Below are 20,028 nucleotides of genomic sequence, written 5' to 3' on the forward strand. Positions count from 1 at the left end.
ATTAATGAGATTGCCACATGTAAGCTCAAGATTGCTTCTTAGGAAACTTAGGGAAGGTTAAATTCTTAGTTGAACCTCTACCTATATATATATATATAACTTTTTATTATTTAATATATAAAATTATATTTATTCAACCCGTGTAATAAAAGAAATTTTTAAATATATAATATTTTATTATTTATTATATAAATTTATTTACTCAACCCGTGTAATACACGGGGTTATAACCTAGTTCAATTATATAATAACAAAGATTCTAAGTTTCGATGCATAACTAATTAATTAAAATTATTAACTTAATGTTAATATATGACATTTAATCGTGATATATTGGGTATTCAAAATAGTCAATCCAACTTTTATGTAGAAATTGAAATCTTTTAATATATAATCAGCTAGAAATAAAATGTAGACCTAAAGAAGACTAGATTTAGAGTTTAATTTATATAAAATCATTACGAAATTCAAAAGTACACTAAATATAAGTCTAGCATTTAAAAAACTGAGTCGAATAAAACAAAGAGTAAATTGCCATTTTAGTCTCTGAGTTTTGTCTAAATTTGCCATTTTAATTCAAATAGTTTTTTTTGCCTCTTGGTCCCTGACTTTTTACTTTTGTTGCCATTTTGATCACATACACTAACTCCATCCAAAAACTCCATCTTTAACCAGGGGTATTTTGGGGATTTTCATTTTAAATGTTTTCAATTGCTATTTTGATCCAATTCCAAAAAATCAAAAAAATTCCAAAAAATTCTAAAAAATCATAAAAATTCTAAAAAATCCAAAAAATCCGTTTCGGCGCGAACCGTTTTGAACCCGAACCGTTTCGAGCTGAACCGTTTAGACGCGAACCGTTTCGACCCGTACCGTTTCGACCCGAACCGTTTCGACGCGAACCGTTTCGACGCGAACCGTTTCGACCCGTACCGTTTCGACGCGAACCGTTTCGACGCGAACCGTTTCGACCCGTACCGTTTCGAGCCGAACCGTTTCGAGCCGAACCGTTTCTAGCTGAACCGTTTCGAACCGAACCGTTTCGACGCGAACCGTGCCTCGAAACGGTTCGGGTCGAAACGATACGGGTCGAAACGGTTCGCGTCGAAACGGTTCAGCTCGAAACGGTTCGGTTTGAAACGGTTCAGCAAGAAACGGTTCGGCTCGAAACGGTTCAGCTAGAAACGGTTCAGCTCGAAACGGTTCAGCTCGAAACGGATCGCGTCGAAACGGTTCAGCTCGAAACAGTACGGGTCGAAACGGTTCGCGTCGAAACGGTTCAGCTCGAAACGGTTCGGGTTGAAACGGTACGGGTAGAAACGGTTCGCGTCGAAACGGCTCAGCTTGAAACGGTTCGGGTCAAAACGGTATGGGTCGAAACGGTTCGCGTCGAAACGGCTCAGGTCGAAACGGTTCGGGTCGAAACGGTACGAGTCGAAACGGTTCGCGTCGAAACGGTTCAGCTCGAAACGGTTCGGGTCGAAACGGTACGGGTCGAAACGGTTCGCGTCGAAACGGTTCAACTCGAAACGGTTCAGGTCGAAACGGTACGGGTCGAAACGGTTCGCGTCGAAACGGCTCAGCTCGAAACGGTTCGGGTCGAAACGGTTCGCGTCGAAACGGTTCAGCTTGAAACGGTTCGGGTTCGAAACAGTTCGCGGCGAAACGGATTTTTTGTATTTTTTTAGAATTTTTTAGAATTTTTATGATTTTTCAGAATTTATATGATTTTTTAGAATTTTTTGGAATTTTTTTGATTTTTTGGAATTGGATCAAAATGGCAATTGAAAACATTTAAAATGAAAATCCCCAAAATACCCCTGGTTAAAGATGGAGTTTTTGGATGGAGTTAGTGAATGTGATCAAAATGGCAATAAAAGGGAAAAGTCAGGGACTTAGAGGCAAAAAAAAACTATTTGGGCTAAAATGACAAATTTGGACAAAACTCAGGAACTAAAATGGCAATTTACTCTAAAACAAACTAAAAAGTATCATGTTTTTCTGATTGCTAAAGCGAATGACGCTACCTTAAAGAAATAAAACATTACAAACTGAGCTCTCGCCAAAGGAACACAAAATGATGGCCATTTACTTATTTGGCTTGGCATTCAATATTTTAGTGTAAAAATGACAAAAATAATTGTTAAAATCATTGTTGTTTTCCACAAATATCTTTTGAAGTGCCTACTTTTACAAGTTATCATGCTATCATTGCCGGTATTTTGTCATCATCAAAATCGGTATCAGCTTTGCTTTTATGGTTGTCGACCAACCAAATCGATGATGCACAAACTTCTGCCGCACACGTACGGGGATAAATGACCACACTTGCCGCACATGGGGATAAATGACCACACTTGTCGTTTTAGTTTTAAAATATTGTTACTAGAAAAAAGGGGAAAGATACACAAAATATAGCGCGACAACATGCGTATAGGAAAAACCCTAATTTTCTACATTAGAGATAGTAAAAAAATAGGGTACTTATTCTAAGATATGTCCCTTTAAACTTTCGTACTTGTCTCAAAATATGGTACTTATCTCAAGATATGCATTTTTAAAAGGCTCTCACTATCTGCACACCAAGGCAGGCTATCTGCACACTTAGGGTTTACATACGCTGCGTATTGACCAATACGCAGCGTATAGGGTTACCTAAATACGCTGCGTATTGGTCAATACGCAGCGTATATAAGTGGTAGGTACACGACCAGACAGTCAAACCTCGTACCATGTCAAATCAGCCTAACATAGGGTGCGTATTGATCAATACGCACCGTATTGACAGACTGATTTGACCTGATACGATGTTGTCCAGGGCACGTGAATAAAGTAATACGGTGAGTAGGGATCAATACGCTGCGTATTGACATGCCAGATGAAAGTCTATTTATCCCTCCATTCATATGTGTTACCCATCATCCGACATATACTTTGCTTTCCTTTTCATCTTCTTCCTCAGTAAATTGTTAGTTTTTGGTTCAACCTTGTTAAAATGTCATCATTTTGGAAGGATAATTATTTCGGTAATCGCTATTCTAACGATACATGGGGATCAAATGCTGCCAATGAGGAGGAGGAGGTTGTGTCTAGAGTCCCTGTTGTTCAAGAAACACAGTTGCCAGACTTGAACAAGACTCCCACTCCACCTGTTGATGAACCAAATTACCCGGCGCATCAAGTGTGTCCAGATTACGGATACGGGTATGAATCTCCGTACGTGCAACAAAGTGGATACGGTGCTGAGAATGCACCTGTTGATGAACCATATTACCCGACGCAGCAATCGTATCCGGGTTATGGGGTATACGGGGATGAAGGTGGATACGGAAGTTACAGTGGATACGGTGGTGATGGTGGATACGGGGGTGATGGTGGATACCTTGTGTTTCAGAAATTGACCAGGGACCATTTTTGTAAATCCTGGAAACACCAGGGACCATTTTTGTAAATTCATCAAACCTCAGGGACCAATTTTGTAAACACATCAAACCTCAGGGACCATTTTTGTAAATTTATCATCCGTAAGGCGCGTACGGGCCTAACGGGCAACGACGGGCTTAGTTTCGACGCTCGTTAGGCCCGTACGCGCCTTACGGACGACGTCGACTAAATAATAAAAAAAATATTATTTAGTCGACGTCGTCCGTAAGGCGCGTACGGGCCTAACGAGCGTCGAAACTAAGTCCGTTTAACGACGGGCTTAGTTTCGACGCTCGTTAGGCCCGTACGCGCCTTACGGACGACGTCGACTAAATAATAAAAAAAAATATAAGAATTAAGTTCCATGTTCTAACAAGTGTCTCTGGAACATAACAGGTTCTGTGTGAATTTAAAGTTCAGAAGGCTTTATACGCTGCGTATTGACCAATACGCAGCGTATACAAAGTGTCAGTATACGATTCGTATAGGTCAATACGCAGCGTATTAGGAGTCACTGCATATAAGAATTAAGTTCCATGTTCTAACAGCTCCGGAACGGAGGATAAACTGGTTAAGGCGTTACGGTTCTAAATGATAGGTCACGAGTTCGATTCATGCTAAGGGCCGGTTCTTTAAAGAAGACCCCCTTTTTATACTGATTTTATATATATTTACACTTTGGTCCCTGGTGTTTCATTTTTTATAAAAATGGTCCCTGAAGTTTCATGAAATTACAAAAATGGTCCCTAATGTTTGATAATTTAGATAAATGGTCCCTGATGTTTCCAGGATTTACAATAATGGTCCCTTATGTTTCTGAAATTGACACAAAATGTTTCCAGGTATGAAGTGTCAAATTTTACCAAGTTTATATACGCTGCGTATTGGTCAATACGCAGCGTATAGAAACCTGGCAAAAATTTGACACTTCAAACCTACCAAAATGACCCCAAATGTGCATCAGTTTTGTATACGCTGCGTATTGGTCAATACGCAGCGTATAGGGACCTTGTTTTCTGTGCAATGATTGGTAATCAGGCACTGAGATCTATGGTTTATCTACGCTGCGTATTGGTCAATACGCAGCGTCTAGGGTTAACCTTATAGGCTGCGTATTGACCAATACGCAGCGTAGATAAACCCTAACTTTTGCTAGGGTTTGGTGTGCCAATAGGCACTTTAGTGTGCCAATAGGCACACTCTTTTAAAATTTGGTCATTTATACAATATTTCCCTATTTCTAGTTGGTCCATGTGTTCTTTATGCAGAGGGGAAGAAGTGCTTGCCCCAACCCAGTCATCACTTAGGTTTGGCTAATATATTTAGTAAGAGCAATCTCAAATGGACTGCTTTAACTATTATTTTGTATGCATTGCCTGGATTCTGGATTGTTTGAGTGGCTAGCTTGCATTCGGTGTTGCTAATGCGTACTCTTTTAATTCATAAATTAGTAACTTATTTCAAAACTTATGGACGACTTAGATTAAAATGAGAAAAACTTATATCATTGATATTTAGGTAAAATTATACATAGACATATTTTTTTGTTCAAACATATAAGTAATTACATATCCTTAAATGATGAAGATCTAAAAATTGTTGGAAATCAAACTCGGTTGGGAGTGTTCTCCGGTGGCGTTGGAGCCGACGCCACCTTCCCTCCACGCTCTGACCGGCTGTTTTCTGCGAACTTAAGACTTGCTTGGTGCATCCCTTTCTGCTTCTCCTCCTCGGTCCACTCGGAAACATAGTAATGCTCTTCACTACCTTTTACTATGTCTTGACTAGGAGGAAAAAACATGCTCCCCCATTGAGGGAAGTGGACAAAGCCCACAGGAATTGTACAACATATAATCATGATACCCATGTACGTCAACCCGTGTTCCGTTGAGAAAGATGCATTGGCAAAGAATATCAATTGGGTTAGCCCTGACCCGAAGTTGCCACCCGCCCCAGTCATTCCGGATATGATACCAAGTGATCGGCGAGAAATGAAAGGAATGATGCCGAATGTTGCTCCACATGCGGCCTGTGCTCCGATGGAAAAGAGCATCATAAATGTGATGGCTAATGGCAACGAGCCGACTAGACCGAGGCACACGCAGCAGACACCCCCCGCAGTTTGAAGGAGCCATAGGTTCCAAAGGCGACCACGCATTCCGAATCGCTTCGCCATGTAATCCGATGTGAACCCTCCAAAGGGACGAGCTAGAAGGTTTGCCATTCCGAAGCAGGCCGCAATGATTCCGGCAAGGTGAAGTTTTAGGTCAAATCTGTAATTACAAACAACACAAAACACGGGTTATTTTTTTTTTTAATTTTAGATCAAGTAGTTCTTATTTGTAGTGATTTTAATTTTAATTTTAATTTAATATTTGGATTTTATTCATAGATGTCACTTCAGCTGGCATCATATGTATTTGTTGTGTCCCACTCATATAAAAAATATATTAAAGGTTCATACATACTAATCAACATAATTCATTATTTTTTAATGGAAGTCCTAATTTTATATATCATGCAAAAAGCAACTTCTATATATTAATAAGTCTGATAATTAGTACAAACTAGACAATTGCATGTAGTAATTAAGCTTGTAATGAAAAGCCAAGAAAGCTTGTATCAAAATTATAAAACAAAGTATACCTGTCGTAGAAGTATTCAGCAATCACATTATCGATTGTTAACTCGACACCCATGGAGTAACCATAGAGAAGAACAAAGATCCATGTCCTATAGTTTGTCACAGCATACCATAAAACCTGACAAATTTAAAATTATTAGACATAATAAACTGATGAACTGAAAACCCTAGCTAATTAGGTATGAACAATATTCTAGCTAGTGTACCTTGCCGAATTTATCTTTGGCCACATCACCTTTCTTCTGAAGGGCACCAAGGTTACCATCAGGTAAATCTTGACCAAGAGTCAACACCAATATACCCATAATCACATTAAACCACCCCGGTATGAAAAATGCAATCCTCCACGCCGTGAACGGAGTCGCACCCGCCTTCTTGATGATCTCGAACAACACCGGCATAAGAAGCTGTGTTGCACCGCCTCCCATGTTGCCCCACCCAGCCGCGGTTCCATTCACAAGCCCGATAATCTTGCTGTTGAACATAGTACTCATCCAGTACTGACATGACACAAACGTAGCTAAAGAGAACCCGATCATGAACCTAACGGCTATGTAGCCGCTAGCGTCGTTAACAAATGACATGCAAAAGACCGTGGGTGCGGACAACATAATGAGGAAGGCGCAGCCGTAGCGAGGCCCCAACAAGTCACAGACCGCGCCCATGGCCAGCCTCGAGAAAATACTACCAGATACAGATGCCACACCAGCGTTCCCTATGTCGGCTTTCGTAAGATCGAGGTTGTCGCGGATGATGGGGACCAGCGGAGCGGCCGCAAAGGTGGAGATGAAGGTGGTGAAGAATGATATCCATGAGAGGTGGAAAGTTCTCATGTGAGGGTTTGCAAATGAGAATAGTTTGAAAACAGTTGCTTTGTGTTCAGAGTCCACTGGTAGGTCGAATTTTGCGGTGCGATCGGTGTGTACCATCGGAGAGCCGACCGAGAAGACTAATACCGGTTCTCGACCGGTAACTCCATGCATTGAAGTTCCAGGAGAACCTTCAATCTCAGGCATTGTCTTTAATTTCTGTGGGACGTGAAACTAAATGTTTTGGTTGTGTTGGTGATATGTTTTAGAGGTCACTAGGATGTGTTTATATAGGTAATGTTTAGAATCTTATAACGCAGGTAGATATAATGTACGAGAAGTGCTTAGATTTGTATATATGGTTAAATGGTTGACAAAGGAAAAGGGATAAATTTTTGTGGCTAATGGATATTTCCGAAAGGTTGGGGATATACTTTTTTAAGGAATCCCTTCGCCGCATATATAATGAAGATGTCAGCATTTTGGCTTATCGGATCTTCCAAAAGACACCCACCACAAATTAACAACATGTTGGTCAAACCATATATAAGATATCTTATAGGAAACTACATGATAGCTTATAAGTTCAGGTCCAGCTAATGAAGCTGTTAATTTTTTTCTCAACATTAAATATATAATTGCATCGCTATTCAAAAAACAATTATGGTATTGCTCGGCTAAATCCAGATAGTTTGAGTTGGTCAACTCCATATACACTCGAACGAAGCTGTGAACTCTTGTGTAACCTCACAAACTAATAGTAATTTTTTTTCGAAGGTGTTGCCATTATCTCAATTTTCAGTAGATGTATTACGACTTGGCCTTCTTGTTTTCTAATATTTTGAACTAGTTTAAGAACCCGCGAGCTTCGCGGGTTGGTAAAAGAAAATTTCTTCATTAATACCGCTGACATTAAATATTATGATTTTATACACGGTAAAAGACAACCGAATATATTAGATTACGATGATAAATTGAAATACATGAATATGCAACGATCACAATTCGTTGAAAATCTCTTTATAAACCATATTAGTTGTTTTATCTGTAGGTTTTCCGTCGTTGTCAAGTATTAGTAGTTTGATCCCATCTCGTGTTTTCACCCTTGTTAAGTCGGCTTGGCTTCGAACATAAAAACGCTGAAAAATATGAAATGTAGCATATTAAATGGATCTCAATACCTTTGATTTTCAATTCATCTCAATTTTGCAAAAGAAAAAAAAAACCAACAACTATAAACTTAGAGTGTCACTACTAGAAAACTACTATTATTCCTACCAAAATTTCCTACGCATTTCCCACAAACGAAAATTCCGACACTTTTCCCACGAAAATCCTACGAACAAGAAAGAATCTTAGTTTTGTGACAGAAAAAGCCACAAAAAAGCCACAAATTGTTATGCGTAGGAAAAGTGTCAGAAATTTCCCACATATTTTCTACGGAATTCGTTTTCATTTTAACCATTTGTCGGAAATGTGTAGGAATTGGTATGCGTAAGAAAAGTGTCAGAAATTTCCCACAGAATTCAGACGGATTTCGTTTTCATTTTAACGATTAGTAGGAAATGCGTAGGATTCCATTTTATCAAAAAAAAATTCACAATAAATAAAATTAATGATATTAAAATATAAAGTTTTATTATTTATAAAATATATGTTATTTTTTATTTTATTTATTACTATCCGTAGGAAGAGTGTCGGAAATTCCGACAAATTACTTACGGAATGGATAAAAAATATTTGTAATACATTTTATATGTTATTTTAAAACTAATTTATTAAAATCCGTAGGAAATGAGCCAGAAATTGCGACATATTTCCTACGGAATGGTTTTTTATTAATATCCGTAGGAAATATGTAGGAAAATACCGACAGATTTCCTACGTAATTATTTTTAATTAATATCCGTAGGAAATGTGTAGGAAAATACTGACGCAATTCCTACGAAATACATTTATGATTGGTTGTTACGACATAATAACACTCAATACAACGTGATATAACCCTTTAACATCAAATGTTACATAATAAAGGCCTTAATGGGCCATTAAGATATATCAAGGCCTAACACGGTCTATTGGGGCATATATGACTTGTAATAATTCGTTACAATATAATAGCACCCAATACAAGGTGATGTAATCCTTCAACATCAAATGTCACATAATAAATGCCTTAACGAGCCATTAAGATATATCAAGACTTAACACGGTCTATTAGGGCACATATGACTTGTAATTGTTCATTATGTTATAATATCACTCAATACAACGTGAAATAACCCTTCAACATCGAATGTTACATAATAAAGGCCTTAACGGGCCATTAAGATATCTCAAGGCCCAACACTGTCTATTAGGGCATATATGACTTGTAATTCTTCGTGACGATATAATAGCACTCAATACAACGTGATGTAATCCGTCTGTCACACCCCAACCGATGGCGGAATCATCGGGATGTGGCATGATGCGAATAGGTTGCTCGAGAGAATCCATAATGACTAATTTATTGATAATATTTAAAAGATTCAATATCCCATACTATCAAACAAATATTCCACAAAAGTCATAACGGAATTCAGTAGTTTCTCAAACAACAAAACATAACGCAACAAAACTTGCATTTAGATTTAGGCGGGTTTCTAGACTTCCTAAACCATTTCCAGCGTTAGTTAGTGCGAGTACTCTAAGTATTTTAGTGAGATATTAAGTGTCGGGTTGTGTTGCGTTTAGCGTGATAGATATATAGATAATAATATAATATAATATATATATAAGTAACCGTGTTTTGAGATTGCGTTGCGTTGTTGTTTAGAAAAAAATATACTATAGTCTAATAGTTACGTATTATATATATTGTTAAGTGATGATGAATAGGCTTCCCACACATCAGGGTCAGCCCTGAGAATTCGTGAACCCTGTTCGAGCTCGAAAAAATGTGCCATTAGGCCTTAACGAAATTGGGTATTTAGCTCACTAAAGGTCTAAACCTAATGCCAAAGGGGTTAATTAAATAATCTAAACCATAAGAAGAGTTTTGTAAGGGGGCCTATGTTGGTGTTTATGGATGTACCCGATTAAAAAAATATTTTACATATACATATAGGGTTTTTTCATAAAAAAACATGTCTCTCGAAATATCAGGCCCTGACCGGTGGTCCTCCCCGCCCACCCCAAGGCCGGCCATGCTAAACAACATTCTTTATTTTCAAATCATGTTTGTTTTACATTATTATTTACTCGATTTCGCCGCAACGTGTGACGTAAAAAATCTAGTTAATATTTATTCATAACATTTATAGCTAAGTATTAATATTTATTCATAAAGTAAGAATTAACAAACAACTTATATTTTCTCACAACTAATTAGGCTAGTTTGAAATTTTCATCAAAAAGAAACCCTCGAGTGTTTCCCGCCCCCCAAATCTCACTAATCCAAATTCCATACCTTTTATCTACTCAATACCCACTCATTTTCTCTCTCAAAATCTCCTTTCATAGTGGATCTAAATAGGCTAAAACGAGAGGGCGTTCTTGGTGTTTTATAATAGAGGTTCGATACGGGGGAAGATAATGGAGTTAGGGTTTTTCTGTTGAGGTCTTTTGTGATGGTTCGAAGTCTTCATCCGTCAATCGTCACCCAAAAGGCCAAAAAAATCAAACGCTACTTTACCCCTCTCGGCTGAAACACAATAGCCTCCGGCGACCGGCAGGCTTCAGTGGTTCCCTCTCGATTGAAATACAACAGCTCTCCATTATATGTAAGTTATTTATGCTATGTTCTTAATTTGGAAATTGTTATCTAAGGATTGCACCTTGTTATGATTTTGCTTTTGTCATAAACTCTTCTTATTATACTTTTGTTCTAATTTTGCCCTAAATTGTTAACTGTTATTTTTTTCCTAATTTGAGAAATAGTTGGTACCTGTTAAAACTTGAATTATAATTATGGATATTGGGACATTGAGATAACTTTGTTTTTTTTTTTTTTTTTGTCTTGTTAATCTCATATTTCATATTTGATGCTTGAATGCTTTAGACTTATGCAGTTGTCTTGAATACTTTAATCTCATACTTGAATTTGTGATTTAGTTGTGTTAAAACTTGAATAGCAACTTATTCGGGTCAAAAGGTGAAAACTGGTAGGGAGAAACTTTAGATATTTGTAATTTTTTATATATACAATGACATTGCAATTTTCTTCTATGATTTCTAATGATTCTATATTTTCATTATGGGATTGTATTTTGTTATGCTCCCGACCCGACCGATCTGAAAATTCTGATTTTTGGTTGCGAGAAACATGACCACCAGGAAAAAATGAACCCATAAGAAAAAAAAAATCAGGATTTACCACTGTTCAAAGATCCGTGAACCCATAGGTTTATTGTTTTTGGTGATTTAAACATATCTACCCAGCACCCATGATATCAATAGATAATTTTTAATTTTTATAGATACTTAGGTCAAAACTGAAATTATTTGTCGATTAGTGACATATCATGTTTTAACTTGCAGATTCAGATTCAGAGAGGACCTGGCTCCTGAGATTGAAAAGAGACGACATAAGTTGAAGAAGGTGAGGTTTGATGTTAAGTTTGCCCTATCTCACTCTCTCTAGACTCTACTTTTTTAGTGGGATATTACTCGTTACGTTACGTTTGTTCGTTATTTATCTATTTTTTTAATGCGGTATTAACATGCCAAAGCTTTCAACGTGCATTAATGTAACCTTTTGTATCTTTTATCTCTCATGCAGGCTGCTAGTTTGCTTGCCTGTGCAAGAAGAGGTCGGGTAAACGTGGATGTCGATAAAATCGAATGCGAGTCTTGCTGTGCCACCCTCAAGTATGTCGCACCGGATTCAACGACTCCTACAAAAGGTCAAATTTGCTACAATTATATATATAACATTTGAGAAAATGTTTGGCACTGTAGTGAAGGTCTTGTCAAGCTTTTTTTTCTTTTCTTTCTTTTGTCTTTTTTCTGTTTTTTTTTTAATTTTCTACCCTCAACATTCAGCGTTGTCACTTGCACCCCTTAGCTTTATAAAAACTTTGTAAAATATCATTTACAAATTCGAGTTACTTTAACTCTTTAAGTTTCGACCCGTCGCAACGCATGGCGGGTCAAAACACTAGTTTATTAAATTATGTGTCTTTATTTCAGATAATGAATACAAGAATGATTTCATATCTGTATCTTCGTATGTTGTTAACAGGTGGTAATGTAGGAGAAGAATTCGGCAATCAGCTTGATGAAGGACACAAAGTAATTTGCCCATGGAGAGGAAACAGTTGTGAAGCTTAGTGCAGTTCCCTCCTACGCCGCCATCAGCCCTAATTGGCGGTTACAAGGACCATTGTGACAGGGGAATTGACTGGATGAGGGTCTCTAGAGGCCCGGAAATTGACCGCTTTTTGGTTCAGTTGCATACTTTCGCCACAGGGGAATCAGGTTTTCAGGCAGACATCGCATCTGGTTCAGATAATGCCAGAGAAGAGGCGTCATGCATATATTCACGTGTAACAATGGTGGTTTGGTGATTTAAGCTGGTTCAAAATTTATGTTGTTTGTTCCGGATCTTTATGTTTAACAATGGTGATTTTGTAATTTAACATGCTCCGAATTTATGCTATTTGTTTTTGTTGAATTTATGTTCTAAATCATATTTACCATTATGCTTTTTCAGCTGAAAAAAATAGGTATTTTCTATTTTTTTATATTTTTTTAAATGTATTCGTAGGAAATGTGTAGGAAAAAAATTAAATAGGTTTGTCACATTCTGTTGGAATTGTGTAGGAAGAAAAGTTGATTTAGTATGAAATGCATAGGAAAAAAGAATAAAAAAATAGATTTCGTAGGAATTGCGTAGGAAAAAGAATACATTCCGTTGGAATTATGTAGGAAAAAAAACTAATTTCGTAGGAAATGCGTAGGGAAAAAGAATACATTCCGTTGGATTTGTGTAGGAAGAAAAAATTATTTCGTAGGAAATACGTAGGGGAAAAGAATATATTCCATTGGATTTGTGTAGGAAGAAAAAAATAATTTCGTAGGAACTGTGTAAGAAAAATAAAATATATAAAAATTATATAATAAAAATAATTATAATTGATTTATACACAAATTTAAAAAAAATAAATATTCCGTATGAATGTGTGGGAAAGTTGAGAAAATTAATTCCGTTAGAAATGTGTAGGAGAATTCTAACGAAACATTTGTGTGGGAAATGCGTAGGAGAATTTGTAGGAAATGCGTCAGAAAAAAAATTACCCACGAGCAAAATTCCCACAGCCCATTTTTGTGGGAAAGCCGTGGGTAAACGCAGTTACCCACGAATTTCCCACGGAAATTGACGTGGGAATAACAGTAATTTTCTAGTAGTGTGTGTAGTGTGTTCGTGTATCAGGTGATGATTGTGTTCAACTATCGGAAATGCAATTAACCTGATATCATGAAAGCGAAACCCAAAGTAATTAGATGATCTAAATTCCAATACAACAATAGAGAGAACCGAAGGGTAAATATTACCTTGTAAAAGTAGTTAATTTTGTTGAACAAAGGTATGTGGTCCATGAATAGGAAAAACCTGCTTCTCACATAAGATGGAGGCCCTGTACACACAATTCAACTCTTTAAGGCTAAACCATTTCAAACAAAAACTAAAATGAATAAATAAAAATATACAATATCATTTCAAGCAATATCATACCTAAATTACAACATTTCATTACGGAAGTAAGAAGATGCAAACGTACCTACGCAACTAAAATGACTACTAAAACCCTGATGAATTGTTATTTATCCACCTCAGAATTTCAAGTAATATCATTCCTAAATCACAACATTTCATTACGGTAGTAAGAAGATGCAAACGTATCTACGCAATTAAAATGACCACTAAAACCCTGATGAATTGTTATTTATCCACCTTAAAATATAATCAACTAATACATACAAAATAAAGTATAATTAGCCATCAGAAGCATGAACAGGAATAAGATTGTTTAAGAAACATACCCATAACCCATCTTGTCATCAGCATAAGTTCTCTACATGTAGTCATCGCTCCCAATATCGTTGACTTAGAAAACCCTAAAATATGAACATATAAAAAGCTTAACAAATACATCAACATTGACATTTAGGTTTACAGATTCAACCTCCCTTATTCATATTGCAATGCAAAAACTCGACCTTTGCAACGTTTAATCCGTTCAGCCTCCCCTATTCGTATTGCAATGTTTAAAGCATACTTAATTGAAATTATAAAACTGAATTAAAAACTACTTATGATTAATACATAATTAAAATCATACAAAAAAGTATGCCATATTGACATATTAAATGTCTTGGCTATAGAAGAGTTAAGTTTTCATAAACTTAATCACGGGTTATGAACAAAAAGTTATACACTTATTGATTTCCCTAAAGATTTAGTGAAGAACACATTTTGTAGACGTTGTTGATGTTTTAAAGCATGACATGCATCAATGTAAGATTTGTATCTCAATGAATGCAACCAAATAATAATTTGGTAATAAGTGAATATCAATTATTAGCCCCTACCAAAGTTTTACCATGCCATATCTAGATGCAAAAATAAATAATGAATTGCTTTTAACATGTAATCGTTACAACTTACAAAGTTTATTGGTAGTTTCATCAATGGAGATCATGAGCAGCTACGTGTTTTTGGGATGGGACCCATCCAACAAACTTTTATAATTAAAAGGAATGTTACATGTTTAAAGGGCCATATCCCTAAGCTACCTAACACTGGCACACACAAAACATGCTTTAGGGACCCTATTAAAATGAAACCATACAATACCTACTACAATGAAAATTATAGTAGGAATAGTATCCTTCTCTGCTCACACGCTAATACAACCAATACACTAAAATAGCGAAATCATCAAATATAACAATAACATGAAGCAACCCAAGTACACATGGGCCTTCAACCAAATTTAACTTGAATCTCCACAGTGGACATCTTCACGGCTTCAATAACTAAGGCACAAATAATAAAACCATCATGGGCCCAAACAGATAACTCCCCAACCTCTTGGTCTCCAAATAACCCCAACTGGCCAAGCTGATACAAAAACCGGCGCCAATTACAAACATCAATCCACATGTGTTGGGACTTTAAACGGTGAGGCAGACAACAAAAAAAAAAAAGACCAGCGAATGATAAACAATAAAAACCAAGGGTCTAAGTGGGGCTTTTGTCTGGGCCTTTCAGCATATAAAGAGCATGCCATAAACCAGCGCTGAAATAAAAATAACCACCGGGATCTAATAGAGACAACCAACCCAAAAAACCAAACCGCTTCCATCTATCGACCAAAACCCATTGATTGCCCTACTTATTTATGCCAAAAAATAAAAGCTTTGCACTCGGCGGGAACCACAATAAAACCAAAGATATAAAAGAACACAACCACACTAACCTAAACTTATATGTAGAACACATAATTATTTGCATTTAGGTGGTTTGGCTACCACAATGAACAAAATAAAAGTAAGAATCTATATATAAAAAAAAAAAGCAATAACTTGTGCTGCAAAAGTTGTTGTTTTATTGATTAAAGTTTTACCATCTTCCCCAAAGAATATCCGAAAATTGTATCCTATATTTATTCCCTTCTACCCATTTCAAAAAAGAGGGGGGGGTGGGGAATTGGGAGGGATTTCCCAGCTAGACCAATTCAAACCCGAAGCACATAACACAAAAATAGTTCCAATTAGACACAGACTTGCAAAATGAAGTTCCTACATTATAAACACACCAATTAGTTAAGAAATATCTACCAGTTATTGATGGCGCTTTTTACATTGTTGAATGGCAAAATGTTTCTCTTCTGTCAACTTAGCTTAGATAAGAGTCATCGCCTAAATACGAATGAGTGTAGTTACATTCCAATTTAGCGAGTTCCACGCCCTTTCTAGCTAAAACAAAGAATGACGGTCGTTTCTTTAAAAATTAAAATTAATAATAATAGTTTATATAAATATATACAACCTATTTATGATATATTTCGACCCGCTTCTTTTTAAGTGAAAAGGCATTCGACCCGCTTCTTTTTGAGCGATGAAGCATTCGACCCGCTTCTTTTTAGCGATAAAGCATTCGACCCGTTTCTTATTAAGCGAAAAAGAATTCAATCCATTTTTTAAAGCCGAAAAATCATTCTACCCATTTTTTAAGCAATATATTATCTATTTTTTACATATTTTACCTATCAGAAAAAAAACCCAAAGAATCTCAGGTTATTGAAACTGATCCAGTTGGCCTGTGTAGGAAAACTTTCCCTTTTGACCCGTTTAATAGAACTGACTCATTTGACGTTTAAGAATAACTGATCGTTCAACCCGTTTAATAAAACTGGCCCACTTGATCCATTTAATAAAGCGAATCGATCAACCTATTCTATAAAGCTTACCTGTTCGACCCATGTAATAAAAACTTTAGAGTTATGCGGCACACAGACACAAAAATGATGGAATAAATCAAAAGTGTTAACGACCACTGATAAAAATGTACCAGCTTAGAACTGACCTATTTAAACCACGCGTTCGAGCCTTGTTAAAAAATACTTACTTTTATAAAAACTCATCAGTACCCTACTGTTGCATTCGTGTTCCTGAGCACCTCAATGTTGGTTATTGTGGGTTCCAACCTTTGAGCCGTGAGCATGCTCGTGAAGCTAGCCGTGTAGCTCTGTGTGATGATTAGTGCCACAAAGAGCCACACAACCACCACCATTCTTGACAAATTGCTATGTAACTTGTCACCTGTAAATGAGTATAATCGTAAGTAATGAGTAACAGTAAAACGCTTCATGAACAACCATGGCTGGTTTGATAATTTGGATTTAACAGGTATAACCATCTCCAAACCTGACTCGGTGTACGGTTGAGTGAAATCCAGATAGTCCAGCTGGCTTGACCTGATGGCTACATCACCAGCTACTGCATCGAATTTCTGCTAAAAAAAAGATCATAGAAAAAACTACCAAATAATGATGTGCATATATAGTGCCTTAATTATAATAAGAAGTATTTGTATCAAGTATATGTTCACGCAAAACAAAAATCAGTGTAAACAAATTACCTTTAAAGGTATTTGTATCATGAGTTCATCATAAGGACCATTGAATCATAAGGACCATTGAATGGTATATGTTCAAATGGTCCAACCTATTCAAAGGAACAACAGCATCATCATAATCATTGTAAAAGAATTAGAAAACCGCTTAAAAGATTAGGTACGACACCTTAAAGCTTATCTTTGACCGGTCAGCAGATGTTATGCCACGAAGAACCGAGGTAACGAGGCTTAGTTTTTCATTCCAATTTAGCGAGTTCCACACCCTTTCGAGCTAAAACAAAGAATGACGGTCGTTTCTTTAAAAATTAACAATAATAGTTTATATAAATACAACCTATTTATGATATATTTCGACTCGCTTCTTTTTAAGTGAAAAGGTATTCGACCCGCTTCTTTTTGAGCGATAAAGCATTCGACCCGCTTCTTTTTTAGCGATAAAGCATTCGACCCGTTTCTTATTAAGCGAAAAAGAATTCGACCCATTTTTTAAAGCCGAAAAATCATTCGACCCATTTTTTAAGCAATATTTTATCTAATTTTTTACATATTTTACCTATCAGAAAAAAAAATCAAAGAATCTCAGGTTATTGAAACTGATCCAGTTCCCGTGTAGGAAAACTTTCCCTTTTGACCCGTTTAATAGAACTGACTCATTCGACGTTTAAGAATAACTGATCGTTCAACCCGTTTAATAAAACTGGCCCACTTGATCCATTTAATAAAGCGAATCGATAGACCTATTCTATAAAGCTTACATGTTCGACCCATGTAATAAAAACTTTAGAGTTATGCGGCACACAGACAAAAAAATGATGGAATAAATCAAAAGTGTTAGTGACCGCTAATAAAAATGTACCAGGTTAGAACTGACCTATTTAAACCACGCGTTCGAGCCTGGTTAAAAAAAATACTTGCTTTTATAAAAACTCATCAGTACCCTACTGTTGCATTCGTGTTCCTGAGCACCTCAATGTTGGTTATTGTGGGTTCCACCCTTTGAGCCGTGAGCATGATCGTGAAGCTAGTCGTGTAGCTCTGTGTGATGATTAGTGCCACAAAGAGCCACACAACCACCACCATTCTTGACAAATTGCTATGTAACTTGTCACCTGTAAATGAGTATAATCATAAGTAATGAGTAACAGTAAAAGGCTTCATGAACAACCATGGCTGGTTTGATAATTTAGATTTAACAGGTACAACCATCTCCAAACCTAACTCGGTGTACGGTTGAGTGAAATCCAGATAGTCCAGCCGGCTTGACCAGATGGCTACATCACCAGCTACCGCATCGAATTTCTGCTCCAAAAAAAGATCATAGAAGAAACTACCAAATCATGATGTGCATATATAGTGCCTTAATTATAATAAGAAGTATTTGTATCAAGTATATGTTCACGCAAAACAAAAATCATTGTAAAGAGATTACCTTTAAAGGTATTTGTATCATGAGTTCATCATAAGAACGGTTTCTTTAATTCATCAGTTGGATAAAACTTTGGTGTCGATCAAACCTGCACACATGAGGCTTCCTCTATTGTGCCATATTTCTTACAAAAAAATATCAATAAAAGGGGGAAAACTAACCTAGTTTTCTTCGACCTAATCAAAACAGAACAACTTTCTCTATTAAAGTCACAATTTCTCGAAACAAACGGATAAAAAACTAACAAAACAGAGAGTGTAACACCTCAAAAACAAAGCTTTCTTGCTGGTCTAGTATGATAAAACATGAGCAGCGATTTTCGCAAGAAGGTAAAAATCACAATACACATAAGATGTGCGATGGATAAGGGGTCTTTGGCTCACTGTCATAACAAAAAAAAAGAAAGAAACACATATTTACATGTGTTTCTTCATAGATCGCCCATAAACTCACAGGTACTTTAAAAACTCCCACAAATCTATATACATATCAATCATTAGTTCCGCATATCCAGATACATACAGGAACAAAATCGAATGTACCAATAGTTCATACATAATCTTTACTACTTTAAAATACCAAAAGACCACCAAATAACCTAAATACATACATTAAAAAGTCATAAAATGTGTATAATACCGAAATCAATGTTATGAATAAGTAAATTTATTGAAGAAAGCAGAGTGTTAATGGATCATTAACGAACCTCTCTAGTGTGAGGATTTATAGTCTTCAACACACTCTCAATTGTCTTGTACTCTATCTTATAAGCCTTCTAAGTCAACCGAAATGATCTTATACACACCACATCTTTACCAGCTATTGTTATGAACCGCAACTTTATCAGAGCCTTTGTTCCTGTTTCCCCTGCAACCTACACCCACACGATCACACACTTAGTTCATAACCATAAAACCCTAAAACGCATTTGAAGCCCCATTTGGCACAGCTTCAAATCATGTTCGAACATAAAAAATTCAATTAATCATTGAAAGAATATGGCATTTAGTTGACGGTATCCTGTTAAACTTTGAAATAAGATAGCACTTAATCAACGGCACTACCACAAATCGTTTGAGAGATGCAATGCTTAAGCGACAGCACTACCGCCCTCTTCTATTCCTGAATTACATGTTTAAAATGATAGTATGAGAAATGCAATGCTTGAACGGGTGAGAAGAATCAATAGAGAGTGAGATTGAAATAAGAATGAATAAATAAAAACCTGGGGAAATAGTGAAAGAGATGATGGATTCGTCCATTAGGGTTTCTCAGAAGAGGGGTGAGAGAGATGATGGTGGCGTCCATTAGGGTTCCTACGGAGAATTGTTAAAAGGAAAGGTTCTGGAGAAGCACGTGAAAGAGGGGAAATGAATTTGCCGCCCATGTACCAATTATCTCCTCAAAGAGAGATGCCACATCAATTAAAAATGGTTTAAGAAAAGGACATGTGGCATTAAGTGTATTATTTTAGTATAATAGATAGATCAGTGTGGATAACTAAAATATGAAATATTATTAGAACAACATATATAGTTAATTAAGGAAAGTGAATACGGTGTTGTTAAGCATTTTAGCTTACATGTGAAACCAACCAAAA

The 20,028-nt window shown here is 36.5% G+C and overlaps 2 protein-coding genes and 1 long non-coding RNA gene across 18 annotated transcripts; 1 reads left to right on the top strand and 2 right to left on the bottom strand.

Moving 5' to 3' along the window:
- Positions 1-4,906: 4,906 nt before the first annotated feature.
- LOC110890986 (high-affinity nitrate transporter 2.1) lies at positions 4,907-7,534 on the bottom strand. The gene is made up of 3 exons (XM_022138645.2): positions 6,274-7,534; positions 6,070-6,185; positions 4,907-5,696 (listed from the first exon to the last, which is right to left on the bottom strand). The coding sequence occupies exons 1-3, from the start codon at positions 7,081-7,083 to the stop codon at positions 5,030-5,032; spliced, it is 1,593 nt and encodes a 530-aa protein (XP_021994337.1). The 5' UTR covers positions 7,084-7,534; the 3' UTR covers positions 4,907-5,029.
- Positions 7,535-7,765: 231 nt separating this feature from the next.
- Positions 7,766-19,822, bottom strand: LOC110890989. 16 transcript variants are annotated; one of them, XR_002564930.2, is made up of 15 exons: positions 19,654-19,814; positions 19,493-19,550; positions 19,135-19,302; positions 18,432-18,516; positions 18,206-18,301; positions 17,874-18,111; positions 17,169-17,273; positions 17,006-17,091; positions 16,792-16,876; positions 16,493-16,686; positions 15,703-15,836; positions 14,528-14,983; positions 13,903-13,977; positions 13,414-13,496; positions 7,766-8,015 (listed from the first exon to the last, which is right to left on the bottom strand). XR_002564930.2 is itself a non-coding variant. In XM_035980039.1 (4 exons), the coding sequence occupies exons 1-4, from the start codon at positions 14,559-14,561 to the stop codon at positions 7,875-7,877; spliced, it is 333 nt and encodes a 110-aa protein (XP_035835932.1). In that variant the 5' UTR covers positions 14,562-15,696; the 3' UTR covers positions 7,766-7,874. The 16 variants fall into 16 exon arrangements, 1 of the variants encoding a protein (XP_035835932.1); XR_002564928.2 differs by having other exon boundaries at positions 15,703-15,840; XR_002564931.2 differs by having other exon boundaries at positions 15,703-15,840; positions 18,217-18,301; positions 19,654-19,813.
- On the top strand, positions 10,300-12,532 carry LOC110890990. Its single transcript, XR_002564935.2, has 4 exons — positions 10,300-10,640; positions 11,398-11,458; positions 11,639-11,762; positions 12,101-12,532. It is a non-coding gene; the product is annotated as an uncharacterized LOC110890990 (long non-coding RNA).
- Positions 19,823-20,028: the final 206 nt, after the last annotated feature.

Source organism: Helianthus annuus, chromosome 11 (genome assembly GCF_002127325.2).
Source record: "Helianthus annuus cultivar XRQ/B chromosome 11, HanXRQr2.0-SUNRISE, whole genome shotgun sequence".
NCBI classification, from domain to species: domain Eukaryota; kingdom Viridiplantae; phylum Streptophyta; class Magnoliopsida; order Asterales; family Asteraceae; genus Helianthus; species Helianthus annuus.